This window comes from Nipponia nippon, unplaced genomic scaffold (genome assembly GCF_047370975.1).
Source record: "Nipponia nippon isolate SJK-2023a ecotype South Korea unplaced genomic scaffold, ASM4737097v1 scaffold_3, whole genome shotgun sequence".
Lineage (NCBI taxonomy): Eukaryota > Metazoa > Chordata > Aves > Pelecaniformes > Threskiornithidae > Nipponia > Nipponia nippon.
Window position 1 is genome coordinate 100,272,687 of NW_028262347.1, and position 22,584 is coordinate 100,295,270.

General features: G+C 37.4%; 1 protein-coding gene across 9 annotated transcripts in view; it reads left to right on the forward strand.

Annotated features, from left to right (window-relative positions):
* The first annotated feature begins 114 nt into the window (after window positions 1-114).
* The window catches only part of POLR3A (RNA polymerase III subunit A), a 41,460-nt gene continuing 18,990 nt past the window's right edge, over window positions 115-22,584 (forward strand). For 6 of the 9 annotated variants that reach the window (XR_015706281.1, XR_015706282.1, XM_087764423.1 and 3 more), the window contains exons 1-20: window positions 578-1,229; window positions 1,753-1,890; window positions 2,436-2,607; window positions 3,931-4,085; window positions 5,040-5,279; window positions 6,237-6,399; window positions 6,598-6,734; window positions 7,289-7,392; window positions 8,217-8,358; window positions 8,878-9,018; window positions 10,258-10,327; window positions 11,018-11,145; window positions 12,677-12,815; window positions 14,812-14,976; window positions 15,253-15,425; window positions 16,639-16,750; window positions 17,863-17,981; window positions 19,399-19,536; window positions 21,209-21,379; window positions 21,971-22,084. Coding sequence is in view for 7 of the 9 variants with exons in the window: in XM_087764423.1 (XP_087620549.1) it covers window positions 1,023-1,229; window positions 1,753-1,890; window positions 2,436-2,607; window positions 3,931-4,085; window positions 5,040-5,279; window positions 6,237-6,399; window positions 6,598-6,734; window positions 7,289-7,392; window positions 8,217-8,358; window positions 8,878-9,018; window positions 10,258-10,327; window positions 11,018-11,145; window positions 12,677-12,815; window positions 14,812-14,976; window positions 15,253-15,425; window positions 16,639-16,750; window positions 17,863-17,981; window positions 19,399-19,536; window positions 21,209-21,379; window positions 21,971-22,084 (2,928 nt within the window). In the remaining 2 variants the exon portion in view is untranslated. The other 3 variants (XM_087764424.1, XM_087764428.1, XM_087764429.1) reach the window with 2 other exon arrangements.

Sequence of the window (22,584 nt, forward strand, 5' to 3'; positions counted from 1 at the left end):
GCGTGGCGTGGCGTGGCGTGGCGTGGCGTGGCGTGGCGACCGAACTGCCCGGCTGCATGCTGCAGGTTTTGCTCTCACGCCCCGCCGCCCTGTCTTGCTCCCGGTGACCGGGGCCTGGGCCAGGGCTGCTGTGGGGAAACTGAAGGCAGAGCCGTGAAGTGAGCTGTGCGGCAGGGTTCCTGGCACCCGGGGGAGCGGTGGTGCTTGGATTGTAGCAGTAGCATGGGCTCTGAGAGCGCTGCTTGTCAGCGTGAGACGCCGTGAGGAGCTGCCGGGCGGAGGGACGCTGCTGGCAGGGGCCGGCGCCGCCGGCGTCTGTCGGGGGCGAGCCTGGGAGACCGCCCCGGAGGACCACCGTTGTGCCCCAGCAGAGGGCGCTGCAGGCCGAGGCCGCTCTGCACCGCCGCCTCTCTGCGCCGCCCTGTGGGCGGGCTCCGCGCCGCCGCGTGCATTCCGCCGGACGCTGAGGGGCGGCCGCCGCCGGTCCCCCCCCCCCCCGCCGCCGCCGCCGCCGCCGCCATGGTGAAGGAGCAGTTCAGGGAGACGGATGTGGCCAAGAAAATGTGAGTGGGGCGGCCGCTGCGCCCCCCGGTGCGGCGGGAGGCTCCTGGGCGGCCGCTCCGCTGGCCGGCGCCCCGCGCCGAGGGAGCTGGCGTTGCCGCGGGGTGGTGCCGGTGGCTGTGGTGGCGAGCAGCAGCGATCCCAGGGTGCGGCACAGGCGCTACGAAAGGACCCGGGGAGAAGTTCAGTGTGCAGGGGAGCGAGGGCGGCTGACGGTACCGCTCGTCCCCTTGTAACAGCGCTGGCGTGGGCCCTGGTTGAGGCTGCTGGCGAGGCTCGCGGGTGGCTGTACGTGTGAGCAGCTGTAGGCTGGCCCGAGAACATCGATAAACCCCCACGTATAAACCACTGCCTCACTGCAAAACAGCTCTGTTTTTATAGTTATCCAAAAAGAACCTGTTTCAGCAATACTGTGAATCAACTTAGCCTCTTCTGCATTGCTTTTAACTACATGTGTGTGCATGCCTGTAGTTATAGGCATTTCTGCATATATATGTGCATACATACATACATGTGAAATTTCCTATCCTAGAAGCCACATCTGTTTTGGCATGAAATCTCCAGAAGAGATGCGTCAGCAAGCTCACATTCAAGTGGTTAGCAAAAACTTGTATAGTCAGGACAACCATCACTCTCCGCTGCAGTATGGAGTACTTGACCATCGCATGGTGAGAACCATTTTTTTTTTCCAAACTGTTTTTGTAGAATTACTTGAACTGGTTAAAAATAAATTGAGATGACTGAAATTTACTGCTCATCCAAAATATGTGCAAATGTATCTCTACTTGAGTTCCGTAGACTGTCAGTTGCAGTGACAGCTGCTTTCTTCATGCTTTTGGATGGTTCGGGAGGGCATTCTTTTGAGGCAGGAGATGAATTCTTTCTGGCTAGTTGTTGGGAGACCCAGAGATGTCCATCTGCAAAATACTGTCTTGTAGGTTAGCGGGCTGTAGATCAGTTGCAAAAGCTGTTTGAGGTAATGGTACTGGTATCAGTAGGGCCTGCGTGTGAAAGACACTTTTCTTAAGGATTGGAGTGAATGTAATGCTGCTGACATGCTTCTGATGCTGGGAAAAAGGAGTAAGTGGGTCTGCTGTTGCGATAGCTGACTAGCTTAAGTTGTATTTTCTATGTATTTAGTTGATCATAGCTAATTTTTTTTTCTGTGTGTGTGTTTCCCACCTCCCAAAGGGAACCAGTGAAAAAGACCGTCCCTGTGAAACCTGTGGAAAAAATCTAGCTGATTGTTTAGGACATTATGGGTACATTGACTTAGAACTGCCCTGTTTTCATGTTGGATACTTCAAAGCTGTGATAGGCATCTTACAGGTAAACACCATTATGATTTCTCGTCAGTTTCTAGTCTAGAAAAAGGAAACTATCAGAAAAGACGATGCTTGAAAGAGTAATTGAGAAGACTAAAATAAGGTTGCATTATAAATTTTATCTTTATGCATCTTGTGCTTTGGAAAATAAATGTATTTAAATACTAGTCTTAGTGATGTAAATACATCCGTTTTACTTTATATAATCTCAGATTAATTTAATCCATTATTTTTCTGTAGTAGTTTGAATTAAATGTATGCAGTATAACTTGCCTTTTAGGACATCCCAGTAAATCAAAGCTCCGTTTCCTTTGTATCTGGATTTTTAAGATCCCACAGAGCTTAGACAAGGATTTACCTCATTGACTGTATTTTTTTCCCATGTGCTTTTTTTTGTGTGTTACAGCATATGAATCGGTATTTCAACCAAGACCGTTCTAATTCATTCAAAAAACTGTCCTCTGTTGAAGAACTTACGTTACAGTAGAAGATGTTACAACTCTGTATGTGTCTGTTAAACAATTGTGTTTATATGCATTTACATTTAAGATGATCTGCAAAACCTGTTGCCGTATCATGCTGTCGGTGGAAGAAAAAAAGCAATTTTTGGATTACCTGAAGCGACCTGGCCTTACATATCTTCAGAAGAGAGGGCTAAAAAAGAAAGTGTCTGAAAAGTGCCGAAAGAAAAACACTTGTCCTTACTGTGGTGCCTTTAATGGTGAGTGTTGGCATTAGCAGTTAGTGATAGTTATCTACTGTGATGGTTTTTACCTTGGTGGCTGTGATAGGCATCAAAATCTTGAATATCCTTGTCCATTCCACAGCTAATGAGTATTCTCTCTGGCCTTTATTAAGAATCCGGTAATTGCATTCTTACTGCCAAGTACATGCTTGTTCACATCTCATTTATGTGGATAGAGACATTGTCCTAGGTGCTTGTTTTGTTTCATGTGGTATCTCTTCATGGCACTAACCAATATTTGATACTTGAATAATGGCAAAAAAAACCCCGTTTAACATGTTTTTAAAAATATTGGGGGCTATTGTCAGTGATTAACACCTTAACTTAGAAGCATTTGTAGACTTTAATTTTGATTGAACTTCGTTTTTCATCATTATATTAAGTTATCTTTCTTAATATTAGATGTGTTTGTCCTCTAGGAGGGTATGTTCTGCAGTTTGGCTGTATTTGAGCTGTGATGATCTTGCATTATATAGGAGTTTGTTCTTCAGGGCAAAGTATCTTAATAAGATTTCACATTTGTTTTTGAAAATACTTTTTAATGTATTCTGATCAAGTGATACTGCTGTTAAAGGACAGTGTTGCAGATTCATAGTGGATGGTTAATTCATAACTTAAAATTTTACGTTTTTAACTCATGAAAATTTTGGGTTGTTTGTTTCAATGATCAACAGCCTGAATAAATAGAGCGAGAGCTGCTTCATTGCAAGTGTCACATATACATAGAGGGGGCACAAACAATAGGCGTTTACAAAATTAATTGGTAGGTCAGCATACTTCAGAAAAAATAATTGAGTTTGGAAAGCACTTTTACTAGTCTGTGGAAGTTTTATGAATACCGTTTCATGACATGAAAATAGTTGTCAGATTGTTCGCACAATTCACTTTCAAAATTACTTTGGAAGATAGTGGGATGATATATAAATGGCACATCTTAGTCCTGTTTTTAGTGTGGGAACTTCTACTTTAAAAAAAAAATCTGCTGTGATTGAGGGGAAGCTGAATTAAAGTGTGGGCTAAACCACCTGCTTTCAGCTTCAGAAGCCACATCATGATCTAGCCACACCAAGCCAGCCATACAAGGTGACATGACCTGATTCTCCTCTTTGTATTTTGTGAATTTAGGAAACTGGTTAATAAAGCTGATAAAGTTTTATTTTATTCTTGTGTTCACTGAAGATTTAAGTAGTTTTGGAACTGTAGCTTACTCGTTTTAAGTTTTGTTTTGGTTATTTTATTGGTGTTTTTGCTGTTTTGTTTTGGTTTTTTAAACAACAACCCACATTTATTTGCTTGCAGGAACTGTGAAGAAGTGTGGTTTGTTGAAAATAATACATGAAAAGTACAAGACCAATAAGAAAGTGGTAGATCCAATAGTGTCTACTTTTCTGCAGTCCTTTGAAACTGCCATAGAACATAACAAAGAAGTAGAACCCTTACTGGGAAGAGCTCAGGTGAATTTTATTGCAACTTGAATTTTCTGCTAGTTTTGTGCTTGAAATAAAACTCCTCAAAGGTTTTCAGTGTAGCGGCTTAAGCCTTGTGGTGAACCACGATTTTCATACACTGAAAGATACTTGAAGAATGTTTGTATTTTTTGCAATAATGTTAACTTTGCAAAAATGAGAAATGTAATTTATTGGTATGTTCTGATATATCGCTCTCTGTCTGTAAAGAAGGGGAATATTATTGGTGTGTGAAACTTCCATAAGCTAGAAAAGGGAGAAGAAAGGCCCATAGAAGCTCTGCATGTACGTGTAGATTTGCTGTAGCTCTGAGATTATTACAATACACAGATTTTTTTTTTTTTTTCTTCAGAAGAACTTAATGTTGAGAAGGAGAGAGGAGACATAATTATCTAACTCTTTGGTTTCGTTCAGCTTTGTATTGTGTGCAGTTTTGTTTCCTTCTGCTCTTTGAAAGCTGGGAAGATCCTGGGGTACATATTTAGAGAGAAAAAGTAATTAATATCTGGAGTTTCTTATACTGCAGCAGTAACTGTACTAAGAAGAGAGAAATGAGATTTAAAAAAAAAAACCTCTAGAAAGTACTGTAATTCATGTTAGTTCCTACTAATAAAATGAATACAATGTACTGTGAGTTTGTTGTAAGACGTTTTGAGTTGCTTTGACAAGTAACTATGAAATACTCTCAGTTAACTGTTTAAAAAAAAGAGTGGCACGATGAGAAGTAAACACTGATGTATAAGGAAAAAAAGAAAGGGAAGAAAATAGCAAGTTAGTACCCGAGTTCAGAATGAAACATAATTTTGTTTGCATTAATAGGTTTTTTTCTGTTTGTCTCTGAAATACTCTATTTTTGAACAACCAGTAAATGAGAGAAGGGGGAGAAGCATTGAAACTGTTACATGATGCCTTGTTCTTGCCTTTCTGCAATGGATTTTGTAGGAAAACTTAAATCCTTTAGTAGTGTTGAACCTCTTCAAAAGAATCCCAGCGGAAGATATCCCTCTGCTTCTAATGAACCCAGAAGCAGGTAAACCTTCAGACTTGATCCTTACGCGACTCTTAGTGCCTCCACTGTGTATCAGACCCTCTGTAGTGAGTGACTTGAAGTCTGGCACCAATGAAGATGACTTAACAATGAAACTGACAGAGATAATTTTCCTCAACGATGTAATAAAAAAGGTGAGTCATCCTTCAAGCTCTCGGAGGCTGTTGGCTTCAAAAAGAGTTGTTTGGAATTGAATATAGCGAGTGGTTTTCCTTGTCTTACTGCTTACAATCTAGCAATCAGTCTGTACTGTACTGCTATGTCATTTGGGATTTTATTGAAAGAAATAGAGACACTTGCTTCAAGTGGAGCTGGCTGACTGGCTGCTTGCAGTGTAGGACCTGCTGAAGATCTGCTGGTGGATCATGGGAAGTGTTTTTTTGTCTGAGTTCTGGTCTGTAAACTCTCCTCTCTCTTCCCCACCCCCCACCTCCTGCCCCCATGACAATGACACTTTTTAAGTGGTCACTTACAATGAAAACATTTTATCTATTGGTTTGTTGGGGTTTTTTTTTCATGTTGGCCTTCCTCTTTTTTTACTACATCTTTGTCCTTTCTTTATTCCACCATCTATTCTTAAGAAATCAGGTTTCAGTTAGCATGGTTATCAAATTGAGACTAGAAGTAAATTGGACAATTCATCATTTGTCTGGAAGAATAATTCCACCAGACTAATACTTTTCAGGCTTTCCAAAACTGGTCTTTTGTCAAGAAAACAAAATCAAGTGAACAATAACTCCCGTGACTGAAAAATTATTAACTACTGGAGATTTTCCAGGCTATGAAGTTATATTAGCTTAACTTCAGTGGCTTGGGAAAAATATAATTTAAACAAATACATAGTTTGTGAGCATTTGTCCAAAGTCAGTGCCAGTCAAAAGAAATTTTTTGCTGGGTTCTCTTGTGAATGGCCTTATGCTATAGCAATATGCATCCTGTTATAAAGTTATCTCGCGTTTTTCATTCCAATGTATGAAGATTTTTTAACATTCTTTTCGAAAGAAGTGTTGTACTCATATCAGAAAAATTCTTTGCTACTTTAATATGTGTTGTTATATTTATTTGCTGAACTGTATGACCATTTTATTTAGCATAGGATATCAGGAGCAAAAACACAGATGATTATGGAAGACTGGGACTTTCTTCAGCTGCAGTGTGCCTTGTACATTAACAGTGAGCTCTCGGGGATTCCTCTCAACATGGCACCTAAGAAATGGACCAGAGGTTTTGTTCAGAGGCTTAAGGGAAAGCAAGGTTTGTGTAAAAAGTTGTTTATAATTACATTGTTTTAATTAAGCCAACAAATATTTGGTATTCCAAAGCATCTCTCTGCTACTATTGTCCTCTGCTTCAGTGATGTAGCTTGGAAGATTTTCTAATGTGCTGTCTTAACAGATACAATTGTGAAAACAGCTTTTGTGTAGAAGACTTTTCACTTGCTTATTTTGTTAGGTCGATTTAGAGGCAATCTGTCTGGAAAGCGAGTGGATTTCTCTGGCAGAACAGTCATTTCACCTGATCCTAACTTAAGAATAGATGAAGTGGCAGTGCCTATTCATGTTGCTAAAATACTAACTTTTCCTGAAAAGGTAAGTAGTGTAGAACCAAAACCTTTTCTATGCTTTTTTTTTTTTTTTTTTTTTTTAAACCAGACATCAGTGTTGTTCTCCTTTATAGCCTTACTATAAAAAGGAGTGAATGTATTGCTTTTATGTTCAAAATGTCATTCAGTGATGCTTTGCCAGTTCTGTTGCTGCTGGTAAACGAAGGCTGTACTATCAGATATATGGAAGTACTGTGAAGGCATATGGTGTAAGGAGTGACATATCAAGAAAGAAGAGTTTTGTTTGATATTTTTTGAACTCATACATAGCTTCACATGTTTGGTGTATCCGTCTAAGGAGTGGTTGGGTATTTTTATTTCTGAATTTACTTCCCAGATTTTTAATTTAATGTCACTCGGCTCTAAGATTGGCTTACATTTTCCTCCTCTGTTCTCTCCTGCATGTTCCCTTCAGCAGCTGGAGGCTGTGAGGGGGATTGTCAGTTGAGCGTAAAATTTGAAAACACAAAAGCCACCACCAAAAACAAGAGGTCCTGAAAAGTGTTTCGTTTGTTTCTGATTGAAGTCTTTATGCAACAGGTGAACAAAGCGAATATTAATTTTATGAGGAAACTTGTCCGTAATGGTCCTGATGTTCATCCTGGAGCCAACTTCATACAGCAAAGGCACACACAGATGAAAAGGTATCATGCTTATCTGTAATGATTCGCTTTTTATCTCTCCCTATCAACTTGTTCTTACTGCTGTGTGAAAACAGTTATACCTACAGGCACTGAAGTTTATTTTTAGAATCTTTCATAAAGGGCAGTAACAAAAAAATTGTCATTATCTCCTCAGGTTTAGTGTACAATTTCTTTCTAGATAATCTGTTGGATTTGAACTTAACTGTACATACTAGTGATAGTGAACTGCAATTAGATTTTTTTTTTTAATGACTGAGTCTCTCTTATTTGGAATAGAGGGTGTAGTATAGAGATAAATAAAAACAAGCAGTTTTGGGCACGTTGTACTGGCTGTTTTCATGGGTGAGCTAATCTGCAGTCAGTTTATGGGTAGTAAGAAACGATAGTATATGAGTGAAACCCCCTATACTCCCTGATACAACTGAAGCAACTTCTTTATTTTTATAAATAGACTTTTTTCTTACTTGTTTTACTAATAACTAGCTTTGTTAACTAATGTCACAAATACATTGATTATTTAAAATAGCAGCAGGGCTGATTGTTTAATGAAGCAATCCACACCAGTTTTGTCTTTTAGTTATTGTAACACAAATACTCCAACATTTAATGGAAGATTTTATTTATTTATTTATTTATTTATTAAATAATAACAATAAAATAAAAATAATAAATTTTTTTAAAATAAATATATTTATGTATTTTTATTTATTTATTTATTTTATTCATTTAATTTAATGCATTATAAACACAGAATTTATTTTCAGTTGTCTTTACATCTTTATGACTTTATTTATTCTGACTTCATTGTTACGTGTTTCCATAAGGTTTTTGAAATACGGAAACCGAGAAAAGATGGCCCAGGAGCTGAAGTTTGGTGATATTGTGGAGCGACATCTTATAGATGGTGACATAGTCCTGTTTAATCGCCAACCCTCTCTTCATAAGCTGAGCATCATGGCTCACATTGTAAGTGCACACACAGCCTAACATACAGGTAGTGCATCCCTGAATATTAGGTGGTTTACCTTTGCTGGTGTTTATCTCTTGCACACACAAAAATAAACAGCTTCTTCTGAAACACTGTGTGGCGACGAGCATGAATACAGTGCAGTGGTGCTTCTGCATGGGAACTGATGTGTAACTGGGCAGTATGCTGTCTGGACAATTCTGTTGATAGCCGTAATTGACCTTGGTATCTGTTCTTGCATAAGCATTTCATTTTGGTAGAGTTGGTGTGATCTCTACAAAGCATTCTGTTTTCTGTGCTTTGTATAAATTCTTAATAATGAAAGTTATTAGCTACATTTGTATATTATAACCTGAGTACAATTTCTGTCAGTTCCTGGTTGAGTTAAAACCTGTAATCAGAAATTTTGACTTCATGTCTGTAATAAAAAGAAAGGATAAAGCCTACAAGGAAGCACTCGGGCATGGCGGTTCATCTTATAGCATGCTTGACTGCATGTGCATCTTTTTTTTTTTCAGGCTAGAGTAAAACCTCATAGAACATTCAGATTTAATGAATGTGTCTGTACACCATACAATGCAGACTTTGATGGAGATGAGATGAACCTTCACCTTCCTCAGACAGAAGAAGCAAAAGCAGAAGCACTTGTTTTAATGGGGGTACGTAGGTCATGTTGGGGTTGGAATTTTGCTAGTGACAGATGGGCTGAGCCCCATATTTCTTAACTTGCATGTAAAATCTGAAATATTATCAGGATTCCTGGGTATGGATAACGTGTGACTGTGAAGCTGCCTGAAAACTCTGCAAAAGGGAATTTAGATAAATTAGGACTGTTACGCAATGGTAGTCTAATAGACTTATATTTAGCATCCATGGAAAATTCAGTGGTTTTAAGTAAGTGGATGTCATTAGTATGTTTCTGCCAGACTGTCTGTAGTGATGGCTACCAAAATAGGGTGGCTCTGTTACCAAACAGATACATTGCATTCTGGTCTGACAGCCCATCAATTGCAGGCGGTCAGACCAACTGGAAATGAGGCAGCAATAGTGTGTACTGGAGAAGGCAGTTTACCAGAGAAGGCAGGAGACAGTAGGCTCTTAGGTCAGGGGAAAAAAGGAAGAAGGGAGGGTAGATAAAGAGGGATCTGATGATTGCGGGCATTGATCTGTGGTGTGAAAGTAGAGTCAGTAGCAACAATTTGAGGATTTTCCAGTACATTGCTCCTTTAGGGTGACTGAATGCCACTGCTACTGCAGATGTACAAACGCAGCTGTTGGCTGCAGCGTGTATTGCCTTGCTGAACTGATTTGGGAGCTTAAAAAGAAAACACACACACCCCCCAAGTGTGTGATTTAGGTTTGTGTGGGCCTGTGAACACTTCAGGCAAAACTGTGCTGCATAGGTGGGGGTGATTAATTGGAGCAGTAGTCTGAGTAAGGCATAAGAAAATGGGGCTAGTGGAAGTGGCTAGCTTGATTATTACGTATCAGTAGGGATCACACAAATTGAAATACTAGCTCCCTGTAGCGAGTATAACCTCTTTTGTCCCTTCTCAGATTCTCAGAGCTAGCTTGTCTTCCTTCCCTGTCCTATTTGAACAGTAACCTACCAAACACATCAGGTTGATTGCAACTTCTGCTTTGGAAAGAGAATATGTAATTTCCAGTAACTGTTCTCAAATTATTCCTTAACTGTCATAGATTTGCATGGACTGTAGTGAACTGAAACTTCTAATTTATTTTTTCTATCTTTTTGAAGACAGCTGTACTTTGATTTAGAATAAGCTTTTACCATTTTTGCTAAAATAACTGTCTTAAATGGTAAGTTTCCTTCTGAATAACAAATGAAGCATCAGTGTCTTCAAATGCATAATTTTTTTGTTTCTTGTGTCATACAGACTAAAGCAAACTTGGTTACACCAAGAAACGGAGAACCTCTCATTGCTGCTATTCAGGATTTCCTCACAGGTGTGTATATAAGCTTATTTTAGAGCTGTGTGATTTCACAGTTGTTCCTTCAAAATCAATTCTCTCTTCCAGAATTTTTCTATATTAATTAAAAAATTTCTCCTTTTACAAGTCAAAGTGACATTAGGAAGTAAGGCCATTGTTAGTCTGAAATGTAATGATGTCCTCAGAATGTCTTCTGATACTGTCTACCTTTGTAGGTGTAATTCTTATTACATTTGTGTATGTTTTGCAGTGTTTCTCTGGCAAAGAAAATTAATGTTTGGCATCTTTGTATGCATTAGGTAGACAATGTAAACAGCTTCAGATTATGGTAGAGAAGCTGAATTCATTAGTCAAAAATTAGTTTTAGCCTACAGTAAGTACCTTCAAGTTTGCTTAATTCTTTGGGAAATGTCCAATGGATGTAAGGAAGAAAGCATACAAAAATTATTGCCAGGGCCTTATTTTTACTTATGGGATAGAGTCTGAGAGGGAGAATAGATCATAGAAATGCACTGTTTTTAATTTTTAGAAATTTGAGTGTGGAGCAATTAAAGAAAAAATCATTCTGGCAAGGATTTACAACTGAAGTTGCCTAAACTATTGTTATTTTGCATTAGAATGAAATCATTGATACTGAATATGCAACAGCTTTTAAAAGTTAATCTCATTTTAGTCTGTCACGTTAATAATGTTTTTACATTCTAGGTGCCTATCTTCTTACGTTAAAAGATACCTTTTTTGATCGAGCCAAAGCCTGCCAAATTATTGCTTCTATCCTGGTTGGCAAGGATGAAAAGATTAAAGTTCGTCTTCCACCTCCAGCAATTCTGAAGGTGTGTCAAACTATTTTTTTTAATGTTACTAAGATTTTCTCTGTTGCGTGTTCTTGACCCATAGCGATGCTCTCAGCAGAGACAGTTCTTGTTTTCTCTGACGTTAGTTTTGTATGAGACTTTGTATTTGTAAAGTGTAAAGCGCAAGGATCAGATTTCAGGGTCAAAGATATGCCGAAGTTGTTTGGTGGTTCCTGATGCTGAACAGAGTCAACCCTGGATGGTGCAGGCCAGATGCAGGGTTCAAACATAGCTTTGCTGCTATCCTACTACTGTGAGACAGAATACTTGGCTACTGATGGTCAGTAGAAGATAGATCGATCTTAGTAATGTCACTGTTACTGGCTGTGCAGACTAATATGGTGCTAAGTGGAGAAACTATGTTATTCCTTGGGTGCTCTCAATTAATATCCTGAAATGCTCATCAGTTCTAGGTTTCAGTATCCCAAATTTAGGAGATGTTAAACCTGGGAAACAGTATGCTTTGGTTGTTAACCTGGCAATGTATTAAAGATTAAAGAGGATGAGTGCTATGTGAATTTTTTGTTTGTTTTATTTTTTGTTTGGGGCTTGGGTTTTTTTGTTGTTGTTGTTACGTCACATACACAAAATATTTATTAGGAAGGGCAGAGTATTTGTGTATTTGTCACAAACTTTGAAGAGAGCTGTAGCATCATTTATTAGATTAGGGTCTGTTAGGCCTTCATTCACATCCTTTTAAGGGTGTCTGTATTTGATTAATTTTGTATTTGAGGCAAACAGTATGGTTTGAGGAGAGTTTGGTACATTTTCAAATTTGTTAAATACTAAGTATTAGTGTATACTTTTTTTTTTATACCCTTTATTTAATTTCAAAACTGTAAGTGTAATATTAAGGAAATTCAGCAAGTGAAATTGAAATACCAGTGAATAATACTAATTTACGGTAAGGTCAGAGCATTTATGGGCAGTATCTAATGTGAATTTTACAAATTTATATGAACTTTTGCTAATAGCTAAGAGCAGTGATTCTTTGACTGCTTCTGTCACTCCAAATGAATAATTTTAGCACTAGCTGTGAGTTAGTTATGTTTAATTACAGCTGAGCAGAATACATAATTATATGAATCTTTAACCTCCTAAAAATTTAAACCAAAGGCACTCTATAAAGAAGGAATTATAAATGTTGCAACCTCTTTGGGAAGTGAAATCACAGCAGCATCTCTTTTTTTTGTTTGTTTTTTTGTTTTTTTTCCCCTAATTGGAAAGGGAAACATGACAGTAAGAGGGAGCAATAGAGCATGTTTCTCTAAATGCATGCACATACCCTTATGTAACAGATAACCATTCAGCAGTTGGCGTTTTTGTATCTATAAAAGTGCATAATACTTCCCTATTCGAAGGAATGCTACTATGCACTTCTACAAGTATAGTTCAGTATAGAAAACTTCTGTATAGAAAACAATTTTACAATTAAATTCTTGCTTGCTGTTTTACTGTAGTTGTAGCATAAACTCTGTGATCCTAATTCTTGTCCTTTTGTTTCTCTAAGCCTGTAACACTCTGGACAGGAAAACAGGTTTTCAGCCTCATTCTCAAACCCAGTGATGATTGTCCTGTAAAAGCCAATCTACGAACCAAGGGCAAACAGTATTGTGGCAAAGGGGAAGACCTGTGTTACAATGATTCTTGTGAGTGACACTCCTCAGCTATGTTTTGGAAGTCTTCAAAGACATTGTAGCTGTTGTTTTGTTGAGTTTGTTGCTGTTTAGCTCACTATAGGAGTTAAAGCAGTATTTCACATAAGTATTCTTGAAATGAAAAATAAAATTATGCAGTTTTTCTCAAAAGTTGAAGTCATGCTGAACACCAAAGAAAAGACTTGAGTGTATTCTTGTGATAAAATTTCTTTTGTGTGATGCTAGGCTTGTTGTGATACTAACGTAGTATTTGAAGGTGAGAGAGAGATAAAAGCAAAGAAGCTTAGGAAGTAATTGTGCAGAAGGCAAATGGAAAAATGTAATATCTGGAGTGGTGGTAGTGATACAGGGATTAGGAGGCAAACAGTGAAAGAACTTAGTATATGTAGGGAAGATAGGTATCCCTAGGATATCAAACTGTCTGTATCCTTCCAGTTTGGGAAGTCAGAGTGGCAGATGGAATACAAAGCATCAGGATTGAAGAAGCTGTAGGAGATGAGCAAGGCTTTGCTTGTTATTAATTTAACATTCATGTGGTAACAGCTGGAAAAGAACTGGAGCAGGCAGGATAAACTTGGCTCCTTGCTGCTCAGAAGTGTGAGTTAAGGAACCTAGGGAGGAGCCATTGATTTACAGTAATTCTGTCATGTAATGCTGATGTGAGAAAGAAGTTACTAATTAGGACTCAAATCCACTCTACACCAGACTCTGAGCGATTTCTTTAGAAGGTAGGACCACTCTGTGGTTGTGAAGTTGGTTATAAACATGGTAGCACAATTTTTTTCAGCCTCTGAGGAATGTGGAGTGAAAGGCAACAAAGCAATCCTGTTCACACTCATGTGAACATAGGTCATCTTCTTTGCTCTGCAGCCTTTTCATTTAAGGAAGTATGAGAAGAATTTCGATTTTCTGAGTTCAACAGTAGTAGACGATGCAGAAAACTTTGGGATTTCATTGGTGGCTCTGTTCAGTTCTCTGAAAAAACTTCATTTCTGAAGCAACACTAACTCTCTTCAGAAAGTTCTCTGCAAATTCTCTGAAGTTTCAAGAAATCCTGGTATCATGTTTTGATTGTATATAATAAGTAATAGAACAGTGAATTCTGGTTCAAGAAGATGATTACCTAAATTCACATTGAAAATATTGAGCGTAAAGTACAGTGTACAAAGATCTACAGCATTCTGCATAAAATGATTTAAATTGGATCCATCTGCATATGCCAGTTCTTTGAAAGATGTGTAATGAAGTTGAGGATGAACATATATTGTACTGCTGTCGTAGAAAATATGTCTAAAATTCATGTACAGAAGATACTTTTTAATTGCTTAAAGGCTAAAGCTTATAAGGATGATTCAATGCCTGAAATGGAAGGTCCCTGATGAAGCAAAAGGAAGTCATCTAAAAGAGGAAGTCTATATAGACTTACAGGCAAGATGGATGTCTTCATGATATGCTTGTAATTAGAGACACCTGACTCCAGTGTGTCTTCTAAATTTAATTTGTGCCTCCAGAGGTGATTGAGTTGAACTGAATATCAGAATCTTTGAATAAGAGAACTGTAACTTCACTTCTGAAATGTTGTTGCTCTACTTTATAAATAAATAACTTTGGTTTATTATGCATGATTGAGGACTTTATTTCTGGACAGATAAGATTGATTGAAGACTTTATTGTGATTAATGAAGCAAAGTTTCTTTTTAGATTTTTAATAAAAAGGATTATTCACAATGTTTCTCACAGGTCTTAAATTGGATACAGTTGCCTTTCTAAGGAGGAAGGGAAATAAATTTTAACTTAAGTTGGTAAGGTCAGGTCCTAGACTATTCCCCTTACTCATGCACTTCTACAGATACATTAAATTTATGTCTTTGGGTTTTGTTCTTTTCATGAATAGAGCTTTTGTTTAAAAACCTGCTCCATAACTGATTACTAGAGTTTAGATAATGTTTTAGAAAAACAATGAATTCTTTTGCCTTTTTATATCTAGATGTCACAATTCAAAACAGTGAGTTAATGAGTGGCAGTATGGACAAAGGAACCTTAGGTTCAGGATCCAAGAACAACATCTTCTACATCTTGCTGAGAGACTGGGGACAGGTAGAAGCTGCAGATGCCATGTCGCGACTAGCCAGACTTGCTCCTGTCTATCTTTGTAAGTAATGGGGGAGGTACATTTCCTTGTAGAATAGTATCTTAAAGCAGAAATACAGAGCAATCAAGCAAGATTTTTGCTTTGAATACGATGTACTATGTCTAAAAAAAATAAGCTAGTTGTGAAGCTGACAGAAACAGTGAAACAACTGATTATGATGGGCACATGATGGGAGGAAAAAATAAAGTTCCTGATGATATTTCCTGGTTTTAATTTGTTTTCTCTATATGAGATTGAGCTATCAATATAATCTTTTCTTTTCTTTTTTAATAATAGCTAATCGTGGCTTTTCAATTGGAATTGGTGATGTAACCCCTGGGCAGGGCCTGCTAAAAGCTAAGTACGAGCTCCTGAATGCTGGCTATAAGAAATGTGATGAGTATATTGAAGCTCTGAACACTGGCAAGCTACAGCAGCAGCCTGGTTGTACTGCAGAAGAGACACTAGAGGTAAAATCTTTAATTTAAATCACTATAAATTTAGAGTAGAGACTTCATGAATATATTCATTTAAATTGTGAAGTTCAAAGTTGTCTTCTGAAACCTAAAAATACAAGCAAATAGGGTCCCTAGGTACGCAACTTTAGCTGAGCCTATCTAGGCTTAACTTTTAGATGCTTGTATGCATCTAAAAATGTTGGCGAAATACTAAACTGAGATCCTTCCTCCCTCCTGGCTGGGTGTATTGGGGTGACATACAAGAGGATAAAATTACACAGGTAATCGGAATGGTGTTAATTACATTTATCAATATTTGCTAAGTTAATAAAGAACAGTAACAGCAAAGAACCTAATCCAAGAAGCAACACATTCCTTTAATTACAGTTCTGCTTATATGCAAGTGTTTTCTTGCCCCTTATTAGGGCAGACGATAAGTAGTCTTTGGTTATGTTGGTTTTTTTTCTTTTTTCTGTTGAAATTTTGATGAAGAGCAATGAATGTTGCCCAAAAGTTTACAGACAGGGACTTCATGAAGTCAGCTGAAGAACACTGTTTTCATTGTCTTCAGTGGTTTTATACATTTGTCGTATTGGCTAGTCAATATCTAGTTTTTACCTTTAAAAGAAAAAAGTAGAAAGAAAAAAAAAAAAAACACCGACAAAAAATCAACCAGAAAATCCCACTCTGTGATGAAGTACTGCCGCAGTTGTCCAGTTTGAAGTGGCACTCTGGCTGAAAGAAGTGTCTTGCAGCCTTTTCCACTTTTCCTCTTTTCAGACACCTGTGTATGTCCTAGAATGTTTTTTGTTTTGATACATTTGTTATGTTCTTAACAATTGGAGATATCGGCATTGTACTCTCTGAAAGCAGTCCAAAAATACCTTTTTTTTTTTTTTTTTTTTTTTGTGGTAGTCTTTCACATAGCATAGTGAGACTTAGAGCTTAGTTCAACGCTCAGTTTAGCTTAAGCTGGTGCTGCTCACAAAAGATGTTGTAATGTCCCTGGCTACCCCTGTCTTATCCCAACAAAGACTTCTTGTGCAGCAAACTGGAAAGTTATGCAAGTTAAAAGTTACACTTGTTTTACCCAAAGCAACATCGAGGTTTCTTTCTCTTTATTGTACTTTGAATTCCCTTTGACTACTGAAGGTATTGCTGGCACGTGATAGAGTACTGTTTGTATTTTTAACAAATGCTTACTCTCTGAAATCTTGGATTTCAGGCCTTAATCCTGAAAGAACTCTCTGTTATCAGAGATCACGCTGGCAGTGCCTGTCTCAGAGAACTGGACAAGAGCAACAGTCCCCTTATCATGGCTCTCTGTGGTTCTAAAGGTAGGGATAGCGTAACCTTGGAAGTAGATTGCTCACTCCATCACTGTTCTCAAAATTACTTATTTTGTCTTTATAGCTTGTTTTATACAGTCAGTTGTTCAAGTATTAAATTCATGTCATATAGATTTGAAGTGACTCTTCTCAGTAAGTACAGGTTGGGTACAGTTAATTAAAAACAAGCTGATGGGCTAGTTTTTGTATCTTTAAATTTTTAGTACAAGTTGAAAAACATCCTATTGGAACTTTAGATGTTCTTAAGTCTTGAATTAATTAATCAGTAAAAAGTTTTCAGTTGCATTTCTGACTTCAAGTATCTATATCACATACAAAACTCAACTGGAAATGATATATTAAGAATTGGAACTAATATTTCAGCCATCTTCACTGCTTTGTTTCTGAAGGACCAGCTGTGTAGTAAATACTTGTTCTATACACAAATTCTTATCTAAGCTTTCCTTTGTTTCCTATAAGAATTTGAAGAAATCACTCAACTCTTTGCCTTTATTTATCTGTCTCTAATAAATGGTAGAAAGCCTCAGGGTGACATTTTGTATTTCTAAAGAAATACTGAAATCTAAGAAGAAGGATATATTAAGTGTATAAATGGGGCGGGTCATTGTTTGCAAACATGTTAAGCAAATAAAACTTCTGAGTTAGTGACGTTAATTCTCTGGGACTTAATTTGTTCTAGGAATCTTGGTAGACACTGAACCCTTCATGAAAAATATTGCTAAAATATGTTTACTGAAGAAATTGTGAATCAAAATATGTAGGTTAGGATCATGGGTTGTATAAAACACAATCCATACTACAAAACAGGATAATATAAGGACTGTAGACAAATAGTGGTGGCATGAATGTCTGTGACCCAAAGAAAAAAATTTTAAAAGTTGTTAGCTATATCATAGACTAACTTAGTTGTCAGTCTCTGCATAAATGCTGAAATAAACAAGACGAGTAACAGAAAAGCTTCTTTATCTGTTGCAATTCTAAGTGCTTTTTTGAAGAGTTATGAAGCTAAATAATAGATCTTCATAGAATTGAAGATAGCTCATCAGAGGAGCAGTGATATTCCTCATTTGTGAGTGAGATTTTTTTTTTTTTCTTTTCAGGCTCCTTCATTAATATATCCCAGATGATTGCTTGTGTAGGTCAGCAGGCTATCAGTGGGTCCCGAGTTCCTGATGGGTTTGAGAACAGATCCTTGCCTCACTTTGAGAAGCATTCTAAGGTAATTCTGTACGTTTACAATACACTGTAACGAAAAGTGAAACAAGTAAGAAAGATGCGTGATAGGATGTGTTGTTGTGACATGGTGAATGAAAAGGATCACATATGGTGAACGTAAAATGTTTTGAATGTGATTTGGAAGTTAACAGTACTGTTGTGAATTGCCATAGGATGTCTAGTTAGCTTTAATTTTTACAGCTAAGCCTTGCTTAGACCTTTCTAATTTAGTAAAATTAAACTAAGTCTGATGATACATTTTTGGTTCTGTTCAGAGTCCTGAAAATAATTTGTTAAAGTTTCTCTCTTGTGTTCTGTTTCACTGCACTAAGACTTTTCAGGACAGCTGCTGGGTGTGTGTTGGTATGTTTAGACAGGTGAAACATGCCAGATAAACCATCCTGGAGTCTGGGTTCTTTTCTTTTTCCATTAAGAGATACCATGGGCTACTCTGAATGTTCCATGTTTGAGTTCTGGCCTACATGAAGCAATAAGGAGTCTCGTGTACTTGTTAATACAATTCAGTAGATTCATTTTTTTTTTAAACTGCTATCTGAAATCTAGTGATCAGTAGAGAAGGTTCTAGGTACCAGCCATCAATCTTGTTAGTGTGTTAGGTAACTCAAGTGTCAGATGGTAGCCATGACACATGCATTTGTCACTGAATGTCCAAATGTCAACTTCTGAGTTCTGTAAAGTAAAATATTTTCTTTTTGGAATAAATTAAAGAAGAAAAAATACTTCGTGGATTAGATGAGAAGGTAAAAGTTAAAATTTAACTCTAGATTTTTTACTGATTTAGAAAGCACTACCTGTTAAATAACAACAAAAAGTGATCTTCTAAGGTGAACCTCTTTGTAGCCTATACATTGTTCTGTGTGATCATGGAGGCCGTTTGGTGTTATTTGACTTAAAGGGATGCCTGCATAAAGTTCACTGGCAAGAACGCTTCTCAGAGGTGAGAGCAAACCATTCAAAAGAATTAGTTACGTACATACCTCCAGTCATATTTTTTCTGGATTCCTTAGTCTTCAGCACTGCAAATATATTTGCTATATTATTGCAAAATGAACAGTCTTATTGCCTTTTCAGTTTTTGCAACTTTAAGGGAGGCTAAAGTGTTAGAAGTTGGTGTAGTGTTTGCAAGGAATGGCTAGAAGCATGACAGGGCTTGGAGGAGGAGGAAGAAAGTCTATTAGATTAGTTTGGAAGAACTAGGCAAGGGTTTTGCAGCCTTTATTCAGATCTAAAATACAAACATTGGACTTCAAAGCTAAATGCAGCTGAGGTAATTGCTTTGTGTTTGTGTATGTATTGGCTAACTATCTGAAAGAATTTAGATGACGGGCAACATGTTTTTCCGTAACAGGCATACAGAATGTACATTGCATTTTAACCATTTTTTCCGCTCTTCTCTGTAGCTCCCAGCAGCAAAAGGCTTTGTTGCTAACAGCTTCTATTCTGGGTTGACTCCTACTGAATTTTTTTTTCATACAATGGCTGGTCGAGAAGGTCTGGTTGACACAGCTGTAAAAACAGCTGAAACAGGATATATGCAGGTAACTTGTCAGTGGCGTGGGGTTTTTAGCAGTCTTACAAAAGGAGGATATTTCTTATGTGCATGTTGAGGTGAGGGGTGGGGGAGAAGTGCATACGTGTGTGTGTGTGTGTGTGTGTGTTTGTGTTTGTTTTTAATGTAACAGAGTAATTTATGCTGTGAAATATATGACTGCTCTATTCTCTGGTAGACGTGAGGTTTGTAAACCAGACCTCAGGCAATGGTACAGTAACATGCTTGTATTAAGCTGTTTCCCCTTGAATATGGGTGGTAAAAACCCTTGTTCTATGGAATTATTGAGGACTACTTTCTATGTAGTGTGTGTTCCCAAAACCCATGTGAATGATGGAAGTTTTGTCCATAGATTATAACATAGATTTGAGTTGTGAGTGCTTTTTCAGATACGCTATTTCAACAATGAGAAACAGAAAACACAAATCCTTGGTTTGGGTTATTTAAAAAAAGATTGTCTGGATCACAGAAATATGGCTGAAGTTCCCTTTCAGTACCTGTCCTCTTTAGGTAGCAGGCACCTTGGCCATATAGACTTGGACTTTAAAGTTCTGTAAGGTGTTAGTGGTTTTGGCTGTATCTCCTGTGAAAATAAATGTCCCTCCAACAAAGCTTCTTGCTATTATGAGCAGTCTTAAGACTTCAGTGAAAACATTTTAGTATTTTAAGTATAGTCCTCTTCCCAGAGCAACAGGCAGTAGAAAAGCCAAGCTAATTTGGAGCTGGGGACATGTTCAGAGATCTGCAAACTCTACAAAGACTGAAATCAATTCCTTTCAGGGTGGGTGACTAATTAGACCATTTGTCTCCCAAACTAGTGGAATAATGTTTGCATGTGTGTAAGTATATACAAATATATATAAATATAATAAGCAACCTGGAAAATATTTTTCCTTATCAACTTTCACCCTACATGAATAAATTGTAGTGCTTGGACTTTGGAATTTAAAAAAAAAAAAATCTTAACATTTATTTCATCTTACCTTTTTCCTCCTCATTGAAAAAAATTACCAGTTTATATTCTTTAGTAAGCTAATTTACTTTCATAGAACAATGAAGTCCATCTTTCAAGTAAAACCGTTTTTAAACACTAATGCTTCACAGCATGCCTTCTTTTGGGGAGGCAGAGGAAGGAAGACTGTAGTAAAGGGATTTCCCAATACAAGGAATTAATGTAAGAGAAGTACCTAACACTGGTAGAAAAATAGCACCTACTGGCTTTGACAGCTGAGCTCTTTGGGTTTTGTCAGTGAAAATAATCATTGACTGGTTTTGCTGCCATGCACAAAAAGTGTTGTATCCCTTGAGAAATAAACCTGACTGGAAGAATATGACTATTCCATCAAAAAAAACCCCAAATTCCTCAGACTATAATAGGTTCTTGCAGCTTAGCATTAGGTTTCCTATATGATGGATTTTCTAAATGTGGAGAATTGTGTTGTTGCTTTAAATTTTGTTATTGTTAGCTTTCATATTCTGGGGAATGTACAGTAAAGCCCTAGGGATAATGTATGCCTTAAAATAGGTTTTCATGCTTGCTAATCACTGTGTCAGATTTATTTCCTGAGTCCACTTTCTATACTTTTTGTAATCCCAATCAACAGCTATTTTTAAAAAGATCCCATTTACTTTCCTTGCACTTGTTTTTTCCCCTCCTTCAGAGGCGGCTGGTAAAATCACTTGAAGATCTTTGCTCACAGTATGATTTAACAGTCAGAAGTTCTACTGGTGACATTATACAGTTTATTTATGGGGGAGATGGCTTGGATCCTGCAGCCATGGAAGGGAAGGATGAACCACTGGAATTCAAGCGAGTTCTAGACAATATCAGGGTAAGGATTACTGAAATCTTTGTTGGAAGTGTGAAAAGACTATTAAGCATGTAGGAAGATGATGGGGAGAATTGTTTCAGTTGAAGTATTTATTTTTTAAATTGCCTTTTTGAGTGGTCCTGGTCAAAGTCCAAAGTAATTCTTTATTAAATCAAGACATGCATGTTCTTTGTGTTGAACTGCTTCTTAAGTCAGAGGCCTGATGTGGTGTTGATTAACTCTGGACATATTGTGATGTTTGAAGAATGGTATTGTTTGGTTTTGGTTAAGATAAAAGATAAAAGGCTTTTGCTGAAATGACTGTTCAGATTTCTGTAATGTGAGTGTAATAAATTGATAGAATTAGAAGTGTGTGTATGTGTATACCTTCAGATTTACATAAGTAAGTGGAAGTGTAGGTGGAACTTCTTTTCACAATAGTCTGGTATTATATAGTAAAAAAAAAAAAACCCAAAACAAAACAAAAAAACCCCAAAACAACCAAAACTAAAGAATGCCGTTAATCAATTGTATCTATCTATATTCTGTGCCTTTACAATGAAGTTTTTGTGCATCTGTTTTATGTGAAGAAGTAATTTTTTTCCTCTTAAGGCTGTATATCCATGCCGAAGTGAACCAGCCCTTAGTAAAAATGAATTGGTGTTAACAGCTGAGTCCATCATGAAGAAGAACGAATTTCTTTGCTGCCGAGACAGTTTTCTGCAGGTAATTGTCTCACTTCCTTATCACACTGTGATTAACTTTTCCTTAGAAATCAAGGAAATTAAATAAAATGATCTTATCAATCTGTAGGAGCAATGTCTGAATTTTATGCGTTAGTAGCAGGAGTAGTTTGTTCAGTAGTATATTTCTGTGCATTCAGAGGGCGGAGAGGTAGGACTATAGTAATTTTAATTTTTATTATAGTAGTTGTTCACGTTCACCACAGGAACATTAGAAATGAGAGAAAAATCTGGTGATTTTTGAGAACGTGTCACTGATCTGAGATACCTTGCTGGAATTTCTCTCCCTAGCAAGATGGTACAGTAATTATGTGCTTTCCCCTGGGATGTCAGAAATGAAATAATACTTATTGCCTCTAAGAAACCACTAGGACTGAGTCTCATACTCTGTTATTATGCATATGTTTTGATATTATCAACTTTCTGAATAACTGTTTTTACAGGAAAAGAAGCAAATTAGTAATAGAAATACCAGCTATACAC